The 19,999-nt window shown below is 46.7% G+C and overlaps 1 protein-coding gene across 3 annotated transcripts in view; it reads right to left on the bottom strand.

Annotated features, from left to right (window-relative positions):
* FNIP2 (folliculin interacting protein 2) overlaps positions 1–19,999 on the bottom strand; it is a 387,981-nt gene that overhangs the window by 71,357 nt on the left and 296,625 nt on the right. For all 3 annotated transcript variants that reach the window (XM_086962360.1, XM_086962362.1, XM_086962359.1), the window contains 2 exons: positions 714–860; positions 459–628 (listed from right to left, as the gene is read on the bottom strand). In XM_086962360.1, coding sequence (XP_086818486.1) covers positions 459–628; positions 714–860 — 317 coding nt within the window. The remainder of the gene's footprint in view (positions 1–458; positions 629–713; positions 861–19,999) is intronic.

Below are 19,999 nucleotides of genomic sequence, written 5' to 3'. Positions count from 1 at the left end.
AATACCTCCTGCAAGAGGTTTTTAAAGAAAAAAAACAAGTAGTCAGGGTTAATACAAAGGCTGGAAAGACAAAGGGAGGAATTGAGTTGTTAATGGGATACGAAGTAAAAGCCAGACTTGTCGGAATAAACATTCCTAGTCGTAGTTCTAGCAATCTCCGACTGTCCACACAAAGGGATAATAAACATTCCTAAAACAGTAGTTTCTTTCAGTCTTTACATAAAAAGAGAAAAGCTAAGTGCTAGAACCTAGTAATATTTATCAATGAATGTTACTCTCTTATGGCAATGTACAGATTCTGCCGACACTGTGTAAGGGACACAGCAATCTTGCTACATACAGTTGATATATCAATACACATTGCTATACTTAAAAATAATGTGTTCACTGAAATGTGCGAGCCTCTGCGGCTTTCTTCAGCATGAATCAGGACACAGTTCACAAGCCCGTTTACTTACCAAGCTGTGCCCAGAGTGGATTATAAGGATGAGATTTTGCCAGCAAGTTGACAGACTGGGAGGCAAGCTTTTCTGAGAAGGACTTAATAGGAGGATGATCGTTTGGCATTACTGTGGGTACCCAGGCCAGATGGTAAGTCAGCACAGCAGTAAGTAAAGCAGCCAAAAACCTAACAATAAAAATAATATATTTAATACTGGAAAAAGAAAATGTTGAACAATATTATAAAAAGCACTACGAAGATGATTACATACTGGTTCCTATTGGTCTGCTCTGTTAGAAGAGTCAGTTCTTTGAGAAAATGATGGCAGAGATGGTTCTTTTCTGGCATGTTGGACATCATGGTCAGCCACACTGGTTCGTTGATCCGAGGAATGGAGTAGAGGTTCCAAATTGTTTCCCTATGAGAAGACAATTACTTTTTCATGGGTGAAAAGCCAAAGAACGAATACTAGTTAACATGTATTTAACTACATTGAAACAGAAAACAATATTAATAGCATAATTTCTCAAATCCGTGACCTATAACCATGATAAAATAGCGTATCTATTAGGTGTTCTGTATTCTTCACTGCTAATGCAAGCCATATGCCAGTTATTAAGTTCTAAAGACTTTCATGGATCCCTTTAAACTACTATAAACAAGAAACTCTTTGCAAGCAGCTGTCATCTTTTTGCCTTCCCTCTAGCACTTTGAAGCAACTTGTATGGCATTAAGTGCTTTAGAAGCAATTCACACAACAACACACATTAAACCAAGCCTTCAGAAATAGATCTGTCCAATTGAAATTCTTTGAATACTCTTCCAATACAATATTATACCAACAGTGAGCTTCTAGAAAGACCTCAATGGCTTTTGTATATGGGGGTATTGGAGGAGTCAATCAAAATGTAAAACTATTCAACTAATCAGTTGATGAAGAGACCTGCAAGAACTGGATACATTTATAGTTGAGATCACAATTTCAGTCTACAAGTACTGCAAATATTCTGGGTATCCATCCCTGCCCACTAATGTTGCGCTCTGACTCTCGGGAAAACTCCTTTGGGGAACAATTAAAAATCTGGCTATCGGCATCGTAATTTTTGGTGGCTATCTTGCACCTCCATTCTGCAACCAATGCTCTTCGTCTCTCTTGCCTAGGTATGATCCTAGAGCAGGAGGGGGGGGGGGGGGGGGGGGACACAGTTGGTGCAACCAGGCGCTTTACAAATGGCATTTCATTCATCCCTTTATCTTGAAACAACTACGAGATGCTCCAACCACCAATGCTCTTTGTGTAATTGAGAAGAAAGGTCTACTTAAAGATATCAGAGTGTGAAATTACAGACAACTGCAAAACTTTATCTACTACAAATAATATTTTGTGCATGATTACAAAATACTACAGTGCATGAAAACTGACAAATATAGAGGGACAGAAGGAACCATACCTAAATGAAAGGTACGCATATTCTTTCCAAAACCATTCATACTGCGCTCACATTGGTCCACTAGAACAAGATACTTGTGCTGCTTGTCTTAAATTAAAAGTGGTATTATATTGTTTGATATTCTGAAATTGCATCCCAGAGAAACCATGATGTTAGTAATTTATCAAAATCTTTATGAAAAGAATCTCAACAGTGGCACTAAATGATCCTCCATCATCATAAAAACACCACCACCAATATCATAAATATTTCTTTACCTTAATTACGTTTTTTGTACAATTAAAAATGTGTGTCTCAGAAATGCTGCTGCCAAATTCTATTTGTCACTATTTATTTCTGTTAGGACACCAACTTTTTTTCTCCTTGGTTTAAGAGAAGACCTTTGAGAACCATGAAACTGTTTCTGAGAGGACCTCCATCCTGTAAATATTTTGTCTCTCAACATGAAATTTAAGTATTTGATGGAAGCAAATCTGATTGTAATGTATGAATAAGTTACTTACCTTCGGTAATGCCTTATCTGTTAAGAGTCTAGTTTTAGCTGCAGATTCCTTACCTTAGAATTATCCCCAGGTGCCAGACTGGATCCAGAAATCTTTCTACAGCAGTACCTCTGTGCATCGGTAAGGACACTGAGGGACTCCCTATGTCGCCGACCACCTGATGAGACGTCAGAGTCCATATAAGCCCTCCCCTAACCCGCTGACGTCAATTTCTTCCGCGACTACTTTCCGCTGCAAAACACAGAGCCACGTATAGAAACTGCCATGGAAACAGTGTGTTAAAAAAAGAGTCCTCTTTGTGAAAAACACTTTTATGAAGAACAACTGGAAGTTTGGATTGTCCTTCTTGGTCTCCCCTCTGTATGTTTTTTTCTTTTGAAAATGAAAGACAAAAGCGTGCAAAGAAGGAACTGGAAAAAGGGGAGAATCAGTTCTCTAAACAGGGAGGATGGGTGAGTCAGTAAGGAATCTGCAGGTAGGTCTAGATAAGACCAGATAAAGACATTACCGAAGGCAATTAACCTAATCTAATCAAGACGTCTATCCGCAGATTCCTTACCTTAGAATAGATACACAAGCAATGCCATCCTGGAAGAGGGCCTGCAAACTGATTCCATTAAATATCCCAGACTAGGCTATCCGGTCTGAATAAGTAAAAGAGAGACTGGAGGGGTGGCAGAAAGTACCCCACCAGAAACTCGGGGAGAACCTTGTATGGAACTGAATCCGCAGCCGTGCGAAGACATGGGAGAAAATGCATGGCAGGCGAACAAGACATGTAGGAGGAACACATCATATATACGTAGCTCTAAAACGCCCCCCCCCCCCCCCCCCTTACCCTCCGAAAGGACAACCGGTCAAAGAGACTGAGGAGGAAGGTTAAAGACAGCAGCTGAAACTACAGAGCCAAGCTCCCAGCCATAGAAGTAGGCTTGGCAGAAAGCTTCAACCAATAGCTGATAAAGCATCATGAGAAATAACAATCATGGCCAAAGACCACTTTGAGAGAGAGGAGGCTCTCTGGGACTATGCCGAATAGAATCTAAAAAAAATAAGGTATAAAACACATATAATTAAAGAGATATGAAAATATATATAACATATGTATGAACATAAACGTACCAGATTTCACACTGTACAATAACAGGTGCCCAAGAAGGGTACATACAATGACCAATGCAGCGGCCATAGGATGAAGGAGAGAACGGCAAACTGGCAACCAGCCATATGGCCCGGTTTAAAGTAAGAGGGTGGGGCGGAAGTACACACCCCGGAAAACCAAGGGAGCAGACAGAATCAGCACTACTGACAGAACGGTGCAATGAGGCAGTTGTGAGACAATTGAGCAGAAAACAGCAGGTGAAAACAACCCTGCTAGAATAGAGAAATAAAGACCACAATGGACGACTGGAAAAAGGGACCGAGGTGGACGCGGCCAACACCTGCGAGGCCTATGCAGACAACCAGGCCACAGCACAAAAGAAATTAGTATTAGAAGTCCAACGCCAGAAAAAAAAGTCCAATCGAAGGGCCAGTTTAAAGAAGAGAAGGAATAGATCGCGAGGCAGTGTCCAGAGCCTAGGAATGAGGAAGGCCATAAGCAAGGCAAAACCCTTGTATGAACGGGTTGTATGCATGGGAACAACCTGTGCCCGGACACCAAACCAGGGAACAATGTGGGTGGGGATCCTGATGCCATCACAGATCACTCTTGGTTGCCTATAAGTACAAGGGAGATGAGCCCCCTTAAGGGTAAGAACTGCAACCGAGCTCACAAGAAGCAGTGGAAAAGAATCCTATAGGATCACAAACCTCCATACAATCCAACCCGTAGTGGAAGGGCAAGTTTCAGCGCCAAGAAACTGCATAGTGTACGTGCGCTCTATAAATTCCTAAAATTTCAAATTCAAGGGCAAGGACCCCTATTCAAGAAGAAAAGAGAGAAACATTCGCCATATACCCTCAAAAGGGCAAAAGGCACACCTTAAGAACAGCCAGGCCAGTAAAGAAATGTTGGGTTGCTATCAGAGGTGTCATGGAAACAGCGCAAACCCAAAGGGGATGATGGACGGAGTGTTGAACATTGCAAGCACTCGCCCCCAGTCAACTGATCTGGGTTTAATTCATCATCATTCTTTAGCTCACTCCACCACCCCAGTTCAGACATGGCCATGTGCAAATCAGTCTGACCCTGTGCCTCTTGGAAACAGCTCCAATCGAAAAGTGAAAGCAAATGCAGCTCTGCGCAATGCAGAAGTCGAGGAAAACAGGTCATACAGGGGCCTAGAAGGCAATCAATGCCAAGATAAGTACAAGGAATGGCCACAAGGAACTTAAGAGAGAAAGAGAGCGAAAGAAAGAGAGCGAGAGAGAGAGAGAGAGAGCGAGAGAGCGAGAGAGCGAGAGAGCGAGAGAGAGAGAGAGAGAGAGAGAGCGCACAGCCAGGGGCCAGTCTCACACGTGTATAGCGAGAAGAAGTGCCAACGCCTGATGAGAGAAAGAACCAACACCACTCCCGGCAGCACCAGACTAAGAATATTGCCCCTTCCCTTCTTGCATCTGCTAGGAAAGAAGGGTGCCAGACAGAGTGTAAGGAAAGAACCCCCTGGCCAGTATGGAGAACACTAAAAAAAGGGGGGGGGGGCGAGGGCAAGAAGAACCCCCGTGCACCATCTTCCGACTTGCACCTGTACACCAAGCACGGCATATGGAGTCCCCTATAAGTGGTACTATTGCGTCAGAAACATATTGAGGCATACAGATGAAGTACCCTGTCAGACAGGGAAGAAGGCAACAGTGCATCCACTCAATACCATGAAAAAACACCTATCAGAACTAGGGTAGTAAGTAAAGAACACCGCGCAGCCACCCGTGTAGACACCAACAGGGTCAGAAATTGACGCGACCCAGAATAAAACCAGGGACCAACACCTGTCAATGACAGGGTAAGAATGCAAGAAAAGAAAATAGCTGCCGGGGTAGGGCATCACACTGGACGGCACGTGGAGGGAAGAGTGAAATGAAGCTAAATGGCACCGCCCTATAACAGCTCACGCAGAAAGAAATGAAAGAAACAATTTCCAACCAGAGTACAGAGGAAAAGAGGACAGTATAGCAATCAGGGCTTAAGATTTTGCTCTTCTCTGAGTAGCCCGAAAACAGAGTAAAGCTGAGTCAGACAGAGACAAACCGATATTGGCCATCGAATGGCAAGCTCACCAAGGCGGCTTGAACAGCCTTGGAGAAGCCAGAGGTATGTCACTAGGCAAGCAGGCCAAGAGCTACCGAAAGGGCCTTGGCCCACCCAATAGAATCTGTGGTATCTATGCCACCACAAATCCGTAATCTAGCCGCCTGACGGCCATCCTGTATCACAGGAGCAAGATGTGTCAGGCGAGTCATCGGGATGGAAGGGAGAATGCATGAGGCCGAATACATGAGAAAAACGGCCCAAAACACAAGTCAAATTAAGTGACCGCAAAGCGGAGATGCTAGCAGAAAAGATATATTGGCCCAAAGTATCCAGCCCTTTAGACTCCCTGTCCGAAGGGACGTAAGGCACGGCGCCGATGTCGATGGAGGCTGTAACAGCCTGAACCACAAAGCTTCGTGGATAAGGCTTACTGAAAAGGCACAGCTGGCCTCCAGGGGCAGGATGGTGCCTATGAGCAATAGACTGGTCCACAGAGGCCATTGAAATTGGCTTAGCCGTAGTGCCCAACAGAATATCAAAGAAGATTTCACTGAAGGGAAGGGCAGGCTCAATTCCCTGCGGGCTCTGCTGAAGCGCCCCCGGTAGGGGATCAATGGTCACTTTCAAAGAAGGAAACTGTAGCCCCAGAACGACATCAACTCTCCACAAAAGCTGAGCAAAAGCTGAGCTACCCTCTGAAGCTAGGCGAGGAGGAAAAAACAGGCACCAGGATGAGGAAGAGTCAAGGCAGTTATAAGTCAAAGAGGTCAAAAACCCAATGAAGCTCTGGAGGAGGATGATTTATGTAAGTACCCACATCACAAAATTACCCTTGTGCCATGGAGAACACACCAGGGGGATCCCTCAAAAACGGAAGAATGTAGCCCGAAGGGGACTGGTCCACCATTGCTAATAACGACGTCAAGAAGACCACATCTCGGCGTCCGGGGGAAGAGACAAATTAGAGGCGATCAGTGTTGGCGAAGCCGGAGTTGGCGCGGACAGATCCAATATAGGCGTCACAGGTGAGAACCCCGTAGGGTTGTGCATCTGAGCCGAAAGGGAGTCGAGCATGGATTCGGAGGGTCCCGCTAACAAGGAGGGAGGTCCAGCCGGTGTGGAGTCAGTCGAGACCTCACAGACCTCCTCGGGCTGAGAGGCGTGCCAGAAGAAGGTTGAAAGCAAAAAAATGGTATGAAGGGAGAGACAGTAGTACCTCATCTGAGCCACAGTCGCCTGGTTGCTGGGAAAAAACAATGCTTGGAACAGACACCCGCTCCGACTCCGATACTGGAGGAATAGGAGGTGAGTCAGGGACACCGCACACACGCTGTAAAGTTGGGAAAGGCCTTGATGCTGACCGCCTATGGCGTGACTTACCAGGCGACAGAGAGGAAGAAGGACATCGGGAGCTGGCCCTTGACCAGTCCTAGGAGGAAGAAGATTATCCCTGACCGACAAGGGACCGTCGACCACCATCAATTAGGGAAAATTAGGCTTACCACTTACAGGTACACAGTTCATTTAGAGGTTTGGGCTGCAAATGTAGTGTCTGTAAGGGGAGGAGACTAGGGAAGGTTGAAATCTAGCATCAAGGCATAGAGTGAAAACCGTGTCTACGGATGAAGTGGCGTCATCCTCAACAAACATTTGCTTCCTTAGGAAATAAGTGAAATCTTGAAATTTAAAAATAAATCACACAATACCAGAAGAAATGTATTTTTAAATCTTCCTCTACAATATGTTTTTATATTTAAAAAAAGATTATTTTGAAGAGAAGTCTTTAAAATAAAGGATTTCAATAATGGTTTAAAAAACAGCATGGGAAACAAGACAGAGGAATACGGAATGCATAATTGAACCCCTTTGAAAGTTGACACTGATGTTAAACTTATGTTGTCATCTCTCAATGGAGCACTGGGTTTTCCGAGGCATGCCAAACTTCCTCTTGCTCTATATCCTCTTGCCAGTGAACGTCAGCACCTTTTCATTTATCGTGAATGTCCTGCCTAAGAGACCACACTGTGCTCGATCTCTCCAAGCATGCTCCCAGGCTGCCAACTACCTCAACTAGCCAATTAAGCAATGTCTGAAAGGCTGACATTTGCCAAAGGAGAATTACTGTCCAGTCGTTAGCACACAGGACATCCACTGCGGGTCTCTTTGTTCGGGCAACACTGCAGTCCTCACACTTTACTGTAATAAGAAGGAGAGGTTGTATTTTCGGTGTGCCAAAACAAGCTGTGTCAGGTGGAGCGATTATATTTTGTGTGGCAGATTGTGAAAGGTGCTGTAGTGCTAAACATACTACAGTAAAAGGGCTTTACTTTTAATCTATTCACTGTATTTTATTAGTTTGACAATGTATAGTTGTTTGGCATAGGCGACATTTGGCAGTCGCATTCAAAATGGTCAGAAGATCCAAATTTAATTATATAGCCAAATGTTTGGAATTCAGCTATTTTCAATTAATCCATAAATCTTTTGGTATGTCAATGTTTTGCAAAAGTCTAAGAAACATACATTTGAAAACTCAATCTTAAAATACAATTCTAAAGATGATAATAATTGCTGGGAGAGGACATGAATAGTGGTCTGGAAACAATTATTAACTATGACCTGATATAAGACTGTGATCCATATTTAGTTGCAATGATTGTTATTCACACCCTTTTGTAGGGTACATGATTTTACTACACTTATAAAGAAGGTTTATCTAGTTTTGCTCTTTCTTGATGTTGCAGTGCCTTGATGCCGCAAGGAGGGTGAAAGGCAGGGGGGGAAGTCTCATTTGTAGGTCGCAGAGCGATTTGTCGATGTGCAAATGCAGATGAATTATATGGGATAAAGCAACCCCTGCAACACATTATAGGGATACTGCAAAGCACTGAGGAGTTGCAAGACCATATAGGTAATGGAATTTCATGGTGACTTGCAATATCCTCATAACTTAAAGCAGGGTTTACTTTATTCCTTTTAATACATGGTCACATTGTCCACTTCCCTTACATACCACTTAAATCATTGGTATGCTGATCTTTTATATGAAAGAGATGGAATGTTTGAAAACATAAAAAATAAAAGCAGAAACTCTAGTGCAAAATTTAACACGAAAAAGTAGTTATATATTTTGGAATCATTTTTAAACAAGTCAGATTTTTAAAAAGTGTTGTAGTTCAGAATGTGTAGAAACGTGCTGGGAGATTCTATCTTTTCCATTACGTCCATGGCTTGCAAAAACAAACCTGTTGCCCTGAATATATACTTTCTGATTATCACTATTCATCTCGAAAAACAGAGCATAGGAAGGACAAGCCATTATTCGTTTTTAGGTCGAGCCTAAAGCAGTGCATGCGCTGCTTGCTCGACTTTTAGTAAGGGGGTTTTCAAAGTGCTACCACTGGCCTCAAGCTTGCGTGCACGTGCACCCGCCATGTGGGTTTCTTTCAAGGTACATTAAGCCTTGCATGCCTCTCTCCGCGCTTCAATTCCCTCCCCCTCCCCCAGCACAGATCGCGTCACTCTGCTGGCCTCCACTTCCCCCCCTCCCCGCCTCTCTCTACTGTAGCAGGCCGTTTAAAACTTTCTTTTGCCCGCATCCATTACTTCCCATACACAAGTTGGCTCCTTCCCGGACACTTGCTGCATAGCAGCTCCCTTGCAGTCTCACATGCATGCGCTGTTGAATTTCAAACCAGTCTCAGTCAGCATATGTAAAGTCATGAGAAGAATTGGGAGTTGCACTTTATGCAAAAACGCACACGCACGCACCACTTAGGTGCTTGTTTTCGCTCTCTCTCCTGGTCTCTCACTTACTGTCCCAATATCTCTATCTCTTCATTCCTCTCTCCCTTTTTCTCTCTTTCCCGGTCTCTCTCGCTTTTCTGAAGTGTTTTTTAAATATATAGCGCAAACTCTACTGAAAGATATTGGAGCGCTTTACATGAGAGCCCAATTACATTACACAAGATCAGACACCTTCATGTTTCCCTCTCTCTCCTCCGCCCTCGTTGACTCTTACTCTCTTTCACACAGGTACACTCTTTTGCCTTCACACTGTAAGGGCTCTTTCCCAACAGCCCACCCCCAAACCTTTACCCCCCCACCCTCGCCTGACTAGTATTTCTCACTCCCTATTTGATCTTGCTCCTCGTACTCATACACTCGCATTCAGGAGTCTCACCATCCCTTCTTTCTACACTGCGGAGCTTTGTGTTAGTCCAGCCGTTTCTTTCTGTCTTCATTTAATGTCTCCTGCACAGGACGGCTTTGCTCTCTCCGACATTCTTCTCAACCTTGTTGCTAAGAACTGTCAGATGGTTGGGGAGAGGGGGGGGCGCATGGGGAGCAAGGCATGCTTTTTCCTATTGAGAGCAGAAACTCTGTGCTGACATTGTGTACGCAACCCATGTTATTTCTAAATTAATTATCAGCTGATAGCTAACAAATGCCAAACTAAAATATACTCCTCCCCTTGTGTGTTCTGTTCACAACAATCATATCACTTTTTGTTTGTTTACATTATTTTAAGCAGTGCTAATGTACAGCAGAATTAAAAATCATGGACAAAGCCAATAGGTCTCAAGTGATAAGAAAGTCACAGATATAACATACATCATCTGGAATGCACCACCAGACAAAATACAGGCAGAGCCTGGACGTGAAGTATAAAGTGAAAATGTAGCAATATCACTAGGAGGTGGTTGTATGATCTAAGTCCTTAAAGAAGCCATAGTCCCCCCACTTATTAAACATCTTTGAGTCAAACCAAATCTGGGATGATCCATATAATATCTGATCAGCAAAACAATAATATGTTGCTGTAAAGAACAGTTACCCTGTATCAGACACCATTTGGGAGTCAGAGCAAGGAGAGACTACTAGGCCTCGGAGCAAGGAGAGACTACTAGGCCTCAAATGATATGGGGTGGTGAACATGTTACTTACCTTCGGTAACGCCTTATCTGGTAGAGATATCTAGCCACAGATTCCTTACCTTAGAATTATCCCCAGGCGTCAGACTGGATGCAGAAATTTCTCATGAATAGTACCCCTGCGAGCCAGTAAATGGTGCTGTCTGTGCCAGGAGTGACATACACAGTTCCACTCCAGCGTGTTGATGTCACGTTTCTTTCTGAGACTTTCCACACCAGGAGATCAGAGCCATGAAGAACACTAACCACTGGTCTGGCAAACTACGGCCTGAAAAGGGAAAGCCCTTTCCCTAGAAATATGTTCACAGAGCGGGGAGGATGAGTGGGTCGATAAGGAGTCTACGGCTAGATAGAGTCTCTACCAGATAAGGCGTTACCAAAGGCAAGTAACTAGTTCATCTGATCTAGCCACACATTCCTTACCTCAGAATAGATATCCAAGCAATGCCTCCTGGGAGGTGGGCCTGCAAACAATTTCACACCAAAAAGTCCTGCAGGATCGAACAGACTAAGGGCCATATTTACAAATGTTTATCTTTGTGATTTCCAAATAGCGAATCTGTAGAAATCGCAACATGATATGTATGAAACAGTGCATTCTTCTAATAGTGATTTCTATAGATTTGCAATCCCAAATAGAAAATCGAATTAAGGAAATCACAATTAGGAAAAGTCATTATTCTTTAGGTTTGGGTTGCAAATGCAGCCATGCCTTCACCCCTGTCATCCACCCAACATCCACCCATGGCACAGAGGAGCACAGACTATTCCCTCCTGTCAGCATGCCACCCCTGCTTTTCTTTCAACCCCCACTGCTTGCCCACCACTCTAATTTACCATCATGTGGTAAATCAAAGCGGATTTGTTCTCAAAATAGGGACATCGCATCTGGACCTGGTAATGCTGAGCCCACACGTTATTTCCTATTCTGGGGGTAAATAATTATAATAGACGGATTTATATGCAAGGATACTGGCCAATAAATGAAATTGCCGGCAACATGGTATCACTACACATATACCAACCCACCTTATACCAGAGGCCTAAGTGGCACAGCAATTTGTCTAACACAGCCCTATTTCTACTCAGTTGGAAAGAACACTGTATGTATTACTCATCAGCTTACATTAGATAGTGTGATGAAGGTCTTCTCCATAGCCCAGGTTTGGCTTCTGTTATAGTGCATGACGTTACGGATACCGGTGGCTAACTAAGCATGAGTAATGTCAGAATAGGTGATAGTATTTGACAGCTTTAGTGTTTGAAGCGGTAAATCACAGTGTCCCTGCCCCATTAATATGGGTAAAGCATTTTCACTGACCCACTTGTGATTCATTAAACAACAACTCAGATCTTTTGAAGTGCCCTTCAAGATCTGAACCATGTTGAAGAAATTCCCCTGATACTGCACCCACTAGAAGTCCAGGTTCCACTGCAGAGCCCGCATATGCCATCAGGCATGTGTCACAAGCAGGCGGTCATGAGGCCCTGCAGCTTCAGAGTCATTCTCACCAAAACCCAGGATAGAAGCTGAAACATCGGTATCACAGCCTGAATATCCTTCATTCACCGTTCAGGAGGTTAAGGCCAAATCTGCACTGAGTCCAGAACAGCTACGATGAAACGGAGCATCTGAGAAGGGGTTAGGTGTAACTTTGGCATGTTCATAGTGAACCGCTGTCAGTGAAGGCATACCGATGTAGTGTGCAGGCTCCAGGACAGACAGGGCTTGCACAAGCAGGAGCATTTTGAATATCTCCTTTTCCAGGAAGAAACAGAAGGCGCAGATCTAGGACAGAACCAAGACCTTCATCCTTCTTAACCAGAAAGTAGCTGAAATACCAACCACAACATACTTCTTCTGCTGACACCCTCTCCATAGCTCTCTTAGGCCAAAAGGCTGACACTTCCTGGCTGAGTAAGGAAAGATGATCCTTCGTCAGCCTGTTGCAAGGCGGGCAGGGGTGGTCACGAAAAAGCCGGAGTAGCCTCTTCGGACAATCTGGAGAAGCTAGCGGTTGGATGTTATCAACCTCCAGTTGTGCAGGTGATGGCGTATCCTACCTCCCACTGGTTGTCCAGGATGGTTGGCGGGCAAACTAAAGAGGGTTGGAGGCTCTTCATGACTTAAACAAAGGCCATAAAACCATGCCATTAACAGCCTTGAAAACTGCATCAGGTTCTTCCTTCGCTACCAGAATACATACAGTGTCACTGGCTCCATCACGCTTCCAGCCTTTACTATAGCAATAGTTTCCGCTTAGCACGCCCACAGCTTACACTGATCCACTGACCACAGCTGCAGAATGTGGCTGGATGAGTAAACACCATGACCAACCAGTGGCAATAGTTTTTCAGCAGTCCTGGTAAATCTACTGTGGCGGCCAGCATGTCAGCAAATGAAGGTGAAGCATAGTGGGTAAATCCTTACTGGGAAGAAATCTCACCTTATTTGCCAACAATTATGAGCAATATTTGCAAACTGAGAACCTAAAATGAAGGCTCTCCAAGGATTTTCAACTTCAAGAATCCCTGTAATGGGCAAGGACGTGTAGGCTCCCGGCTCCGTAAGCCTCCGAGCCCCGCAAGACGATCCTGTGCACGATTTTGGTATTACATGGCAGCGGGGCGACGGTGAATGCGCGCAGATACTGAATGCGCGATTCCGACGTCTCTACCGGCCTCGCAGACGGACATAATTGCGATGTGGACTGATGGCCTCAAACGACCCTGAGCCGAGACCTCGACTGATAAACAGGGCCGGGCGCTGACTCATCGGCGGCGGCCAGCAGGACCTGGGCGGAGTCGGCCCACCGGGACGCAGCAACTCCAGCGCGGAATTTTCTGAAGGTGCCCCGGCTGTCACACGGTGCGGCTGGAGTGCATCCTCGACATAGTGGCTCGGTGGAATTAATATTGAACGCGCAGTGCGGAAGGTGAGCGTGCCGGCTTTGTCTTCTATCCTGCCCGGTTTTCACGGGCCGCTCCCGCACTGGTGCCTGGTGCTGAGTCGGAAAGGAGATGGCCACTGCCGTGGATTGCTTTTCGGGCTTATCTTTTGGAAGCCATCGGGACTCCAGCTGTAGTCTGCCTGAGCCGGACTTGTCCCTGCCCTGCCTTTGTTCTCCCGTCCAGCTAGAAACGCCTGATGGGTACCTGAATAAGACGGAGTGCTACACCTTGCCCACTGAAGTGCTGCGTGAGGGCGAGTGCGAGGCACCGAGTAGCTCTGCGATGTGGGAAATACAGCCTGTGCTGTCTCGCAGTGACATCCTTGCTGCTCTGAGTGACTTCCAGTCCGCTTGGAGGGATGGCTCCCGAGCGCTTGGTGGAAGGCTGGACGATATTGCGCTCACACTGGGGCGACTGCGTTCGGATGCCCCCCAGATACACGAGGAATTGCCCCCGCCTAAGTTTGAGGAGGGTACTGTGGCTTTACTTGGACGCAGAGGGGAATGGATGATCTCGGACAGTGTGGGTGCCTGGGGCAGAATGCCCACATGTCTCTATTGTTCTGAGGGCTGCCTTTCCCAGCATTTGATGGTGGCCCCGTCCGCTACAGCGCCGCTGATGACTCGGACACTGGTTCAGCCACTGTTGCCTCCCATGGCTGCTGCCTCTTTCCTCGCCCCTGTATTTCTGCTGTGGTATGCTTTTTCAGGATTGAAACTGGGAGTGAGGATCTTCAGTGGGGGAGACTGTCTGTGGCCGGCGACGTCCATTTTGTGTTGGCAAGTTGCGCCCCTGCCGTGCGTGGACATTTTGTCTTCCTTTGTCTGCTGAGACGGGATCTCCTCTGCGTACATGGCACGGGGGACTTACAAGAACGGGCCAGGGCTAAGTGACTCTCGCTAATATTTGATGTCTGTGTGGCTGGAGGGGAAGCGGATTGGCGAGTTCCTATGACACACTAAATAGCGCAATAAGTGATGATTCACCCCCATTTTTATTGCACTGAGTGATTGTAGTAGTTGACTGTTTCTTTTGGGGTGGCGATTACACTCGTGGAAGGGGAGACCGGGAGCCTGTTGGGATGGCCCTCCTCCGGTATTATATTAAACCTTTTTTCCTTTTCCTTTTTCCCTTCTCTGAATCTGAATTTCGGGCCTCTGTTTTTCGGGCGACAGGCACACTTCTAGGGGGGGGGGGGTAGGCCGTAGCCTCTGCATGCGTGCAGGGTGGGGGGTTGGGGGGCGGGGTTTTTTGTTTTCTTTCAGTTTCTATGGGCCTTATTTTTCTCCTCTCTTTCCTTGGTTCTTCTCACTTTTTCTTTCTTCTTTTGGTGCAGTATGGTGGCTAGGCGTAGCGCTGCTTATCGCTTTTGTTGTTGGTCTTACCGCTAACATTAGTTAGGATGTTCCACTTTCATGGGGTGGGTAAGGACCAGTATGTACTGTTAATATATGCTTTTATCCTGATGAGCATCTTTTTTGTGCCGATCTTCTGATTGTGCCTCTTCGTTTTGTTGATAATCTGCTGTGCTCATTGCCCACTGTGTGCTTGCGGTGGATTGAATGGCGTCTGATCCTTCTTATCTAATACTTTAAAAATTAGCCTAATTTATCCTGTGCTCGGCGGTCACTTTTCCCATACGTAATATTTCAAATACTTGCTGCTTTTCATCTCTGGGACTGCTGAGCTGGTCTATGGTTGCTTTTTGTGCTACAAATTGATTTCGAGGCCGGCCAGAATGGTTGTAGGCCCGTACCTGTATGCTTCTGTTGCACAATAAAGGTTTTAAAAAAAAAAAAAAAAAAAGAATCCCTGTAATGAAAGACATGATTTGTGATCCAGGTTCAATGCAAACTGTGCTTTTTATGTTAAATATTTTTATTATTTTTGAGGCAACTGACCTCACAGACATAGAACAACAATTCACCACCCTGGTCAAAAGGGCCATCGCTATGAAGTGGGGGACAGGAGACAAGCCGTTGCTAATTGGATGGGCGGCAGAAATGTATGATAGCTGAAAAAAAAAGTCTACAAAAATAGAGGAGGCCCTAGAAAATGGGACAAAAAGTGGAGGGCCTGGAATGCTTATGGGGGGGAATTGTGCATCTTGCCAACTGTGGAACTTGAACGGTCAACAAGACGAACCATTGGATTATAATGTGTGATTGTGTTGTAGCATATATGACAGTGTCTTTCCCCTATGTACTACAAATGTATATCGTAAGATCTGTACGTAACTATTGTTGTGTTATTAATTAAAAAAAAAAAACTTTTTTTATTATTTTCAAAAGTGCAAGTACATACAGAGTAATAGCTGACATGGACTTCGGCTCAGTATAATTTTGCCACATTAGAACTATTGATAATCTGTCAATTAACATGGAGAGAAGAAAGTAGTTTAAACATGAACTGGGGAAATATGGGAGCGGGCCAGGAGGGTGGAGGGGAGGGTGGAAGGGGTCTGGGAAGATAGTTTGGAGGGTCGGATGGCGGTGCCTGTCCACGAAATAATGGTTCTGAGGTAAGTGGTGTGGTTTGTTCTAGAGTGATATTGGGAATACAGATATTATAATTGCATTTGTATAGTGATTACTACCCCTGACGAGGCGTCAAAGCGCTTTTTCTGCGAGTAGCAAGCTACTCCGGGACCCATAGAGCAGGGGCGGCCTTAGGCATGTGCAAGCTGTGCACCTGCACAGGGCCACCAAATCCCAGGGGCCACCACGCCAATATAGATCCTTAATATAATACTTCTTAGAGGATGGATACATATTTGTGTGGTGGCCCCGGCAGGGATTTGGTGGCCTCTGGCTCTGTTCCACTTCCAAACACCCTGCCCCCCCCCCTCTTCACTGGCATCCGTGCTCCGCCCCGCCCGGACCCCCTCTTCCGGGCCCCCTACCTACACTCCCTGCCCAGGGCCACCATGAGCCTAGAGCCGCCCCTGCATAGAGGATTAGTGTTGAATTAGTATAGTAAAACATGCAAGTACATTATGCTGCCTAGAGGTGGGAGTAAGAGAGTCGAGTAGTTTGTTGTGTGAGGTTTAGGTGGCATTCAGGTGTCCCTGGTCATAGTAGAGTCCAGTGAGATTCAAAGTGTGTGGGGGCGCACGGAGTGCATGGAGTCTGTGTGGCTGGCGTTTCGCTGTAGGGCTGTTAACTGCTCTTTGTAATCAAAGTGCCAGTCTTGAAATATGTAGCCAGTTAAAACAGATCTGCTCATGAGGAAATTATCTAGCCAGGTCTCCAATCAGTGTTTACTGATGCAAGTCAGATTTCCTGTTGTCAGAGAAGAGCCATGATAACTCTAAGTGTACTTTACGAATAAAGAGCCAAAACAAACCCTGTTTGGTGATTCACTAATATTATTCAACGCAAAGGACACATGCAATACAGGAATATTATCTTACAGGTTGTCAGAAAGAAGGAAAGAATAACAAGCATTTACAATGTAATGGTCTCGTCTTTGTTAAAGTTAGAGCTATTGGCATTGCAAATGTCATTTTTTTCATTTATTGTTTTTTTTTAAACTGATAAATATATGGTATGGTCATTTACAATGGCAATAGGTAAGCATTAGAGAGTAGTACAGAGTAATAGCCTAATCTCTCGCAAATGCGAGACCTATTGCATTTGCACACACACACACACACACACACACACACACACACACACACACACACAGCCACACACACAGCCCCACACACAGCCCCACACACACATACAGAGCCCCCCCCACACACACACACAGAGCCCCACACACACAGAGCCCCACACACACCCAGAGCCCCACACACACCCAGAGCCCCACACACACCCAGAGCCCCACACACACCCAGAGCCCCACACACACACACACACACAGAGCCCCACACACACACAGAGCCACACACACAGATGCTAGCTCTAAAGTAATTGAAGTGCTGATCTTCTATACCTAGTTTTATATCGTGCATTGACGTACATGCACTTTGTATTGTCAGAACTGTCTCCAGCTAAGACCAATCAACTGTTTTACATGATTATATTCTTTCACATGCGGAACTACTCAAATAGATTATACAAAATATTTGTGATAGGCCATACCCATGTATGTTTTACCCAACCATGTTTATTTCATGTATCCACCCTTGCTCCATTTTTTGCAATCGATTTTAAAAGTAAATGAATTGTATGTAATTTTAGTTGTACTTTCAAGCTCAAATTCACTGAAATAAAGATATTACTGACTGACAAAGGGATTAGATACCAAATGTTTACCGTTTTTAAGAGTTGCACAAAACATGTATTACACAGACAATTGAATTAATCAATATATCGACCCTTAAATTGTGAAATTTTCAGTTACACATGCCATGATTGAAACTGGGCTCGCCAGGTCACAATCCCCCCCGAGAAGGGTTGCCTCGCACAAAAGGGGGACATTGAGGTGGGGAAGAGAGAATTGAGAGGGGGGCTGGTGAAAACAATCAGGCTAAATAAACTGGGGGTGCGGACTAACATTAAGAGTGCAGAAGAAGGCCAACGGGGCTGGTGCAGTGAGACAAGTCTAGGGAGGCAGACATGGGTAAGAAAAACACGCGGCATCTGGTGCAGCTCGCTGTCAAGACGGAGTGAATATACACATGGGAAAAAAATACTGGAGATTACTTTTCCACCCAAAATAAGCCTGCGTCCGTAATACATTCATACACTACCCACCGCTCTCCACAACGGGGGTCATCAAACGCCACAGCAGGGGCACGCTGCTATTAGCACTAAACGGCAAGATGGTGTGTGTGTGTGACAACGGGTCGGCCTAGGCCGTGGAACTCTGTAGTAAATAGGCAGGTCCACGTGGTGGGGGTGGAGAAAAGCCAGTGGTAGGGTGTCTGGCTAGTCGTGCCTGTAGTAGGAACAGTGCCAGCAGTCCTGCAGGGGTCTAGAGAGCCTCCAGGCTGCTCCCCGTGTCAGAGCCTGAGGGCTCACACCACATCCTGACCGCAAGCAGCGGACCACCCGGGAGGCAGGGGAGATGGGGCCCAGTGGACCAGCCGCGGTGAGGACTCAGGGGCCAGGAGGATTCGAGGACACCACCCGCACAGAAGGCGCACCTTGGAGATCTGCTCCGGGGCGAACGCCGCGTCTCAGAAGCTCAGCCGCTGCAGGTACTCTGGGTCCAGGGGCGGCCCGCTGCTCTCCCGTTCGGGAAGAAGCACCATAGTGGGAGTGCTTCAGAGCCTGGGCGGCGGGCAGGCGGCTCGGGCTGGGCTGGCGGCCGTGGCTGGGCTGGTGCTGCTGGTCCTCATGCTGCTGCAGACGGCGGGACGGGCTGCGCGCCTCCCATTGCCACATTTTGCGAGGCTCCGCCGCGTCCCACATCCAGAGGTGGAGGTGGGCAGGGAGAGCGGGGGCCGCTCCAGCCTCCCCTGCCCCCGGGGCGCGTCCAGCTGGGGAGTGCGGGCGCACAAAGGACAGTGCTCCGGGGGTCTCAGCGGCGCGTCCTCAGCGGGTTGCTACGGCTGCTGGAGGCCGGTTGCTTGCTTCGAGGGCCCGGGGTGCATGGCCTGCGCGTGAGACTCCGGGAGCAGTCTGCCTGCCACAGCGTCCGCACGGTGCAAGGAGGAGCCGGCGGAAGGCGGGCTCGGGCCGGGGCCAGCCCCGGGCCTGTCAGATGCTCCTGCTCCGCCTCAGCCATTGGCCGGGCCCGAAATTATTCAGCAAATACGATTATTATTTGCTTAGCAACAGCTCGGCGGAGCGCAGGACCACCCGGCCGCCCACGCAGTGTGAGCCTCTGTGGCTGCAAGGGAGCCCCCTCCCGGGACTCCAGCCCTTTAGACCACACCCACCGGCAGGGAGGCAGAGGGGGCGCGGGCCTGTGCCGAGTGCTGCCTCCCCTCTTCCTCCCCAGTCGCGACCCGCACTCACCATGTTGGAAGGAAGCGACGTCACACACACAGAGCCCAGCGGCAGCCAGGGAGCGCACAGGCCGGGACGGGAGGGGGGGAGCCCAGGAGAAAGGTGAGGAGGAGAGAGGTGAGAAGAGGGGTGGGGAGAGAGGAGGCAACGAGGATGAGGTGGAATACGAAAGAGGGTTAGTAAGAGGCTAGAAATAGATAAACACGAAGGAACTAAGCCCCGTCCTTTTCAGACTGGGGATCGTGTTTTTCTTTCTGCCCTCTTCTCCTTTGGCTGGAATGTAAACAACGGGCATGTTTTTGACTGTTGTTTTTACATTCCAGCCAATGGAGAAGAGGGTAGAACAAAACTAAAAAACACGCCCCCAAATCCGAAAAGGACGGGACGGGGCTTAGATGGAAAGAATGACATCACTGAGACCTCTTCTCCAATGGCCGGCCACCGTTTAGGAAGCCAGCCAATGGAGAAGAGGTGCGGGGTTTATCCTTGCTAATCAGTCATTAAATCTCGCCAGCGACACTGCGCATGTGCGCAGCCTACGCTAGCCGAGACCTAAAAACTGGGAGTACCATACAAATCTGGATCCTGAGCTCAGCGATGAATATGAAAAGTTACAATAAT

Source organism: Lissotriton vulgaris, chromosome 3_1, assembly GCF_964263255.1.
Source record: "Lissotriton vulgaris chromosome 3_1, aLisVul1.2, whole genome shotgun sequence".
Classification (NCBI taxonomy): domain Eukaryota; kingdom Metazoa; phylum Chordata; class Amphibia; order Caudata; family Salamandridae; genus Lissotriton; species Lissotriton vulgaris.
Note: the sequence above shows the minus strand (reverse complement) of the source record. Positions and strands in the feature narration are given on the sequence as shown.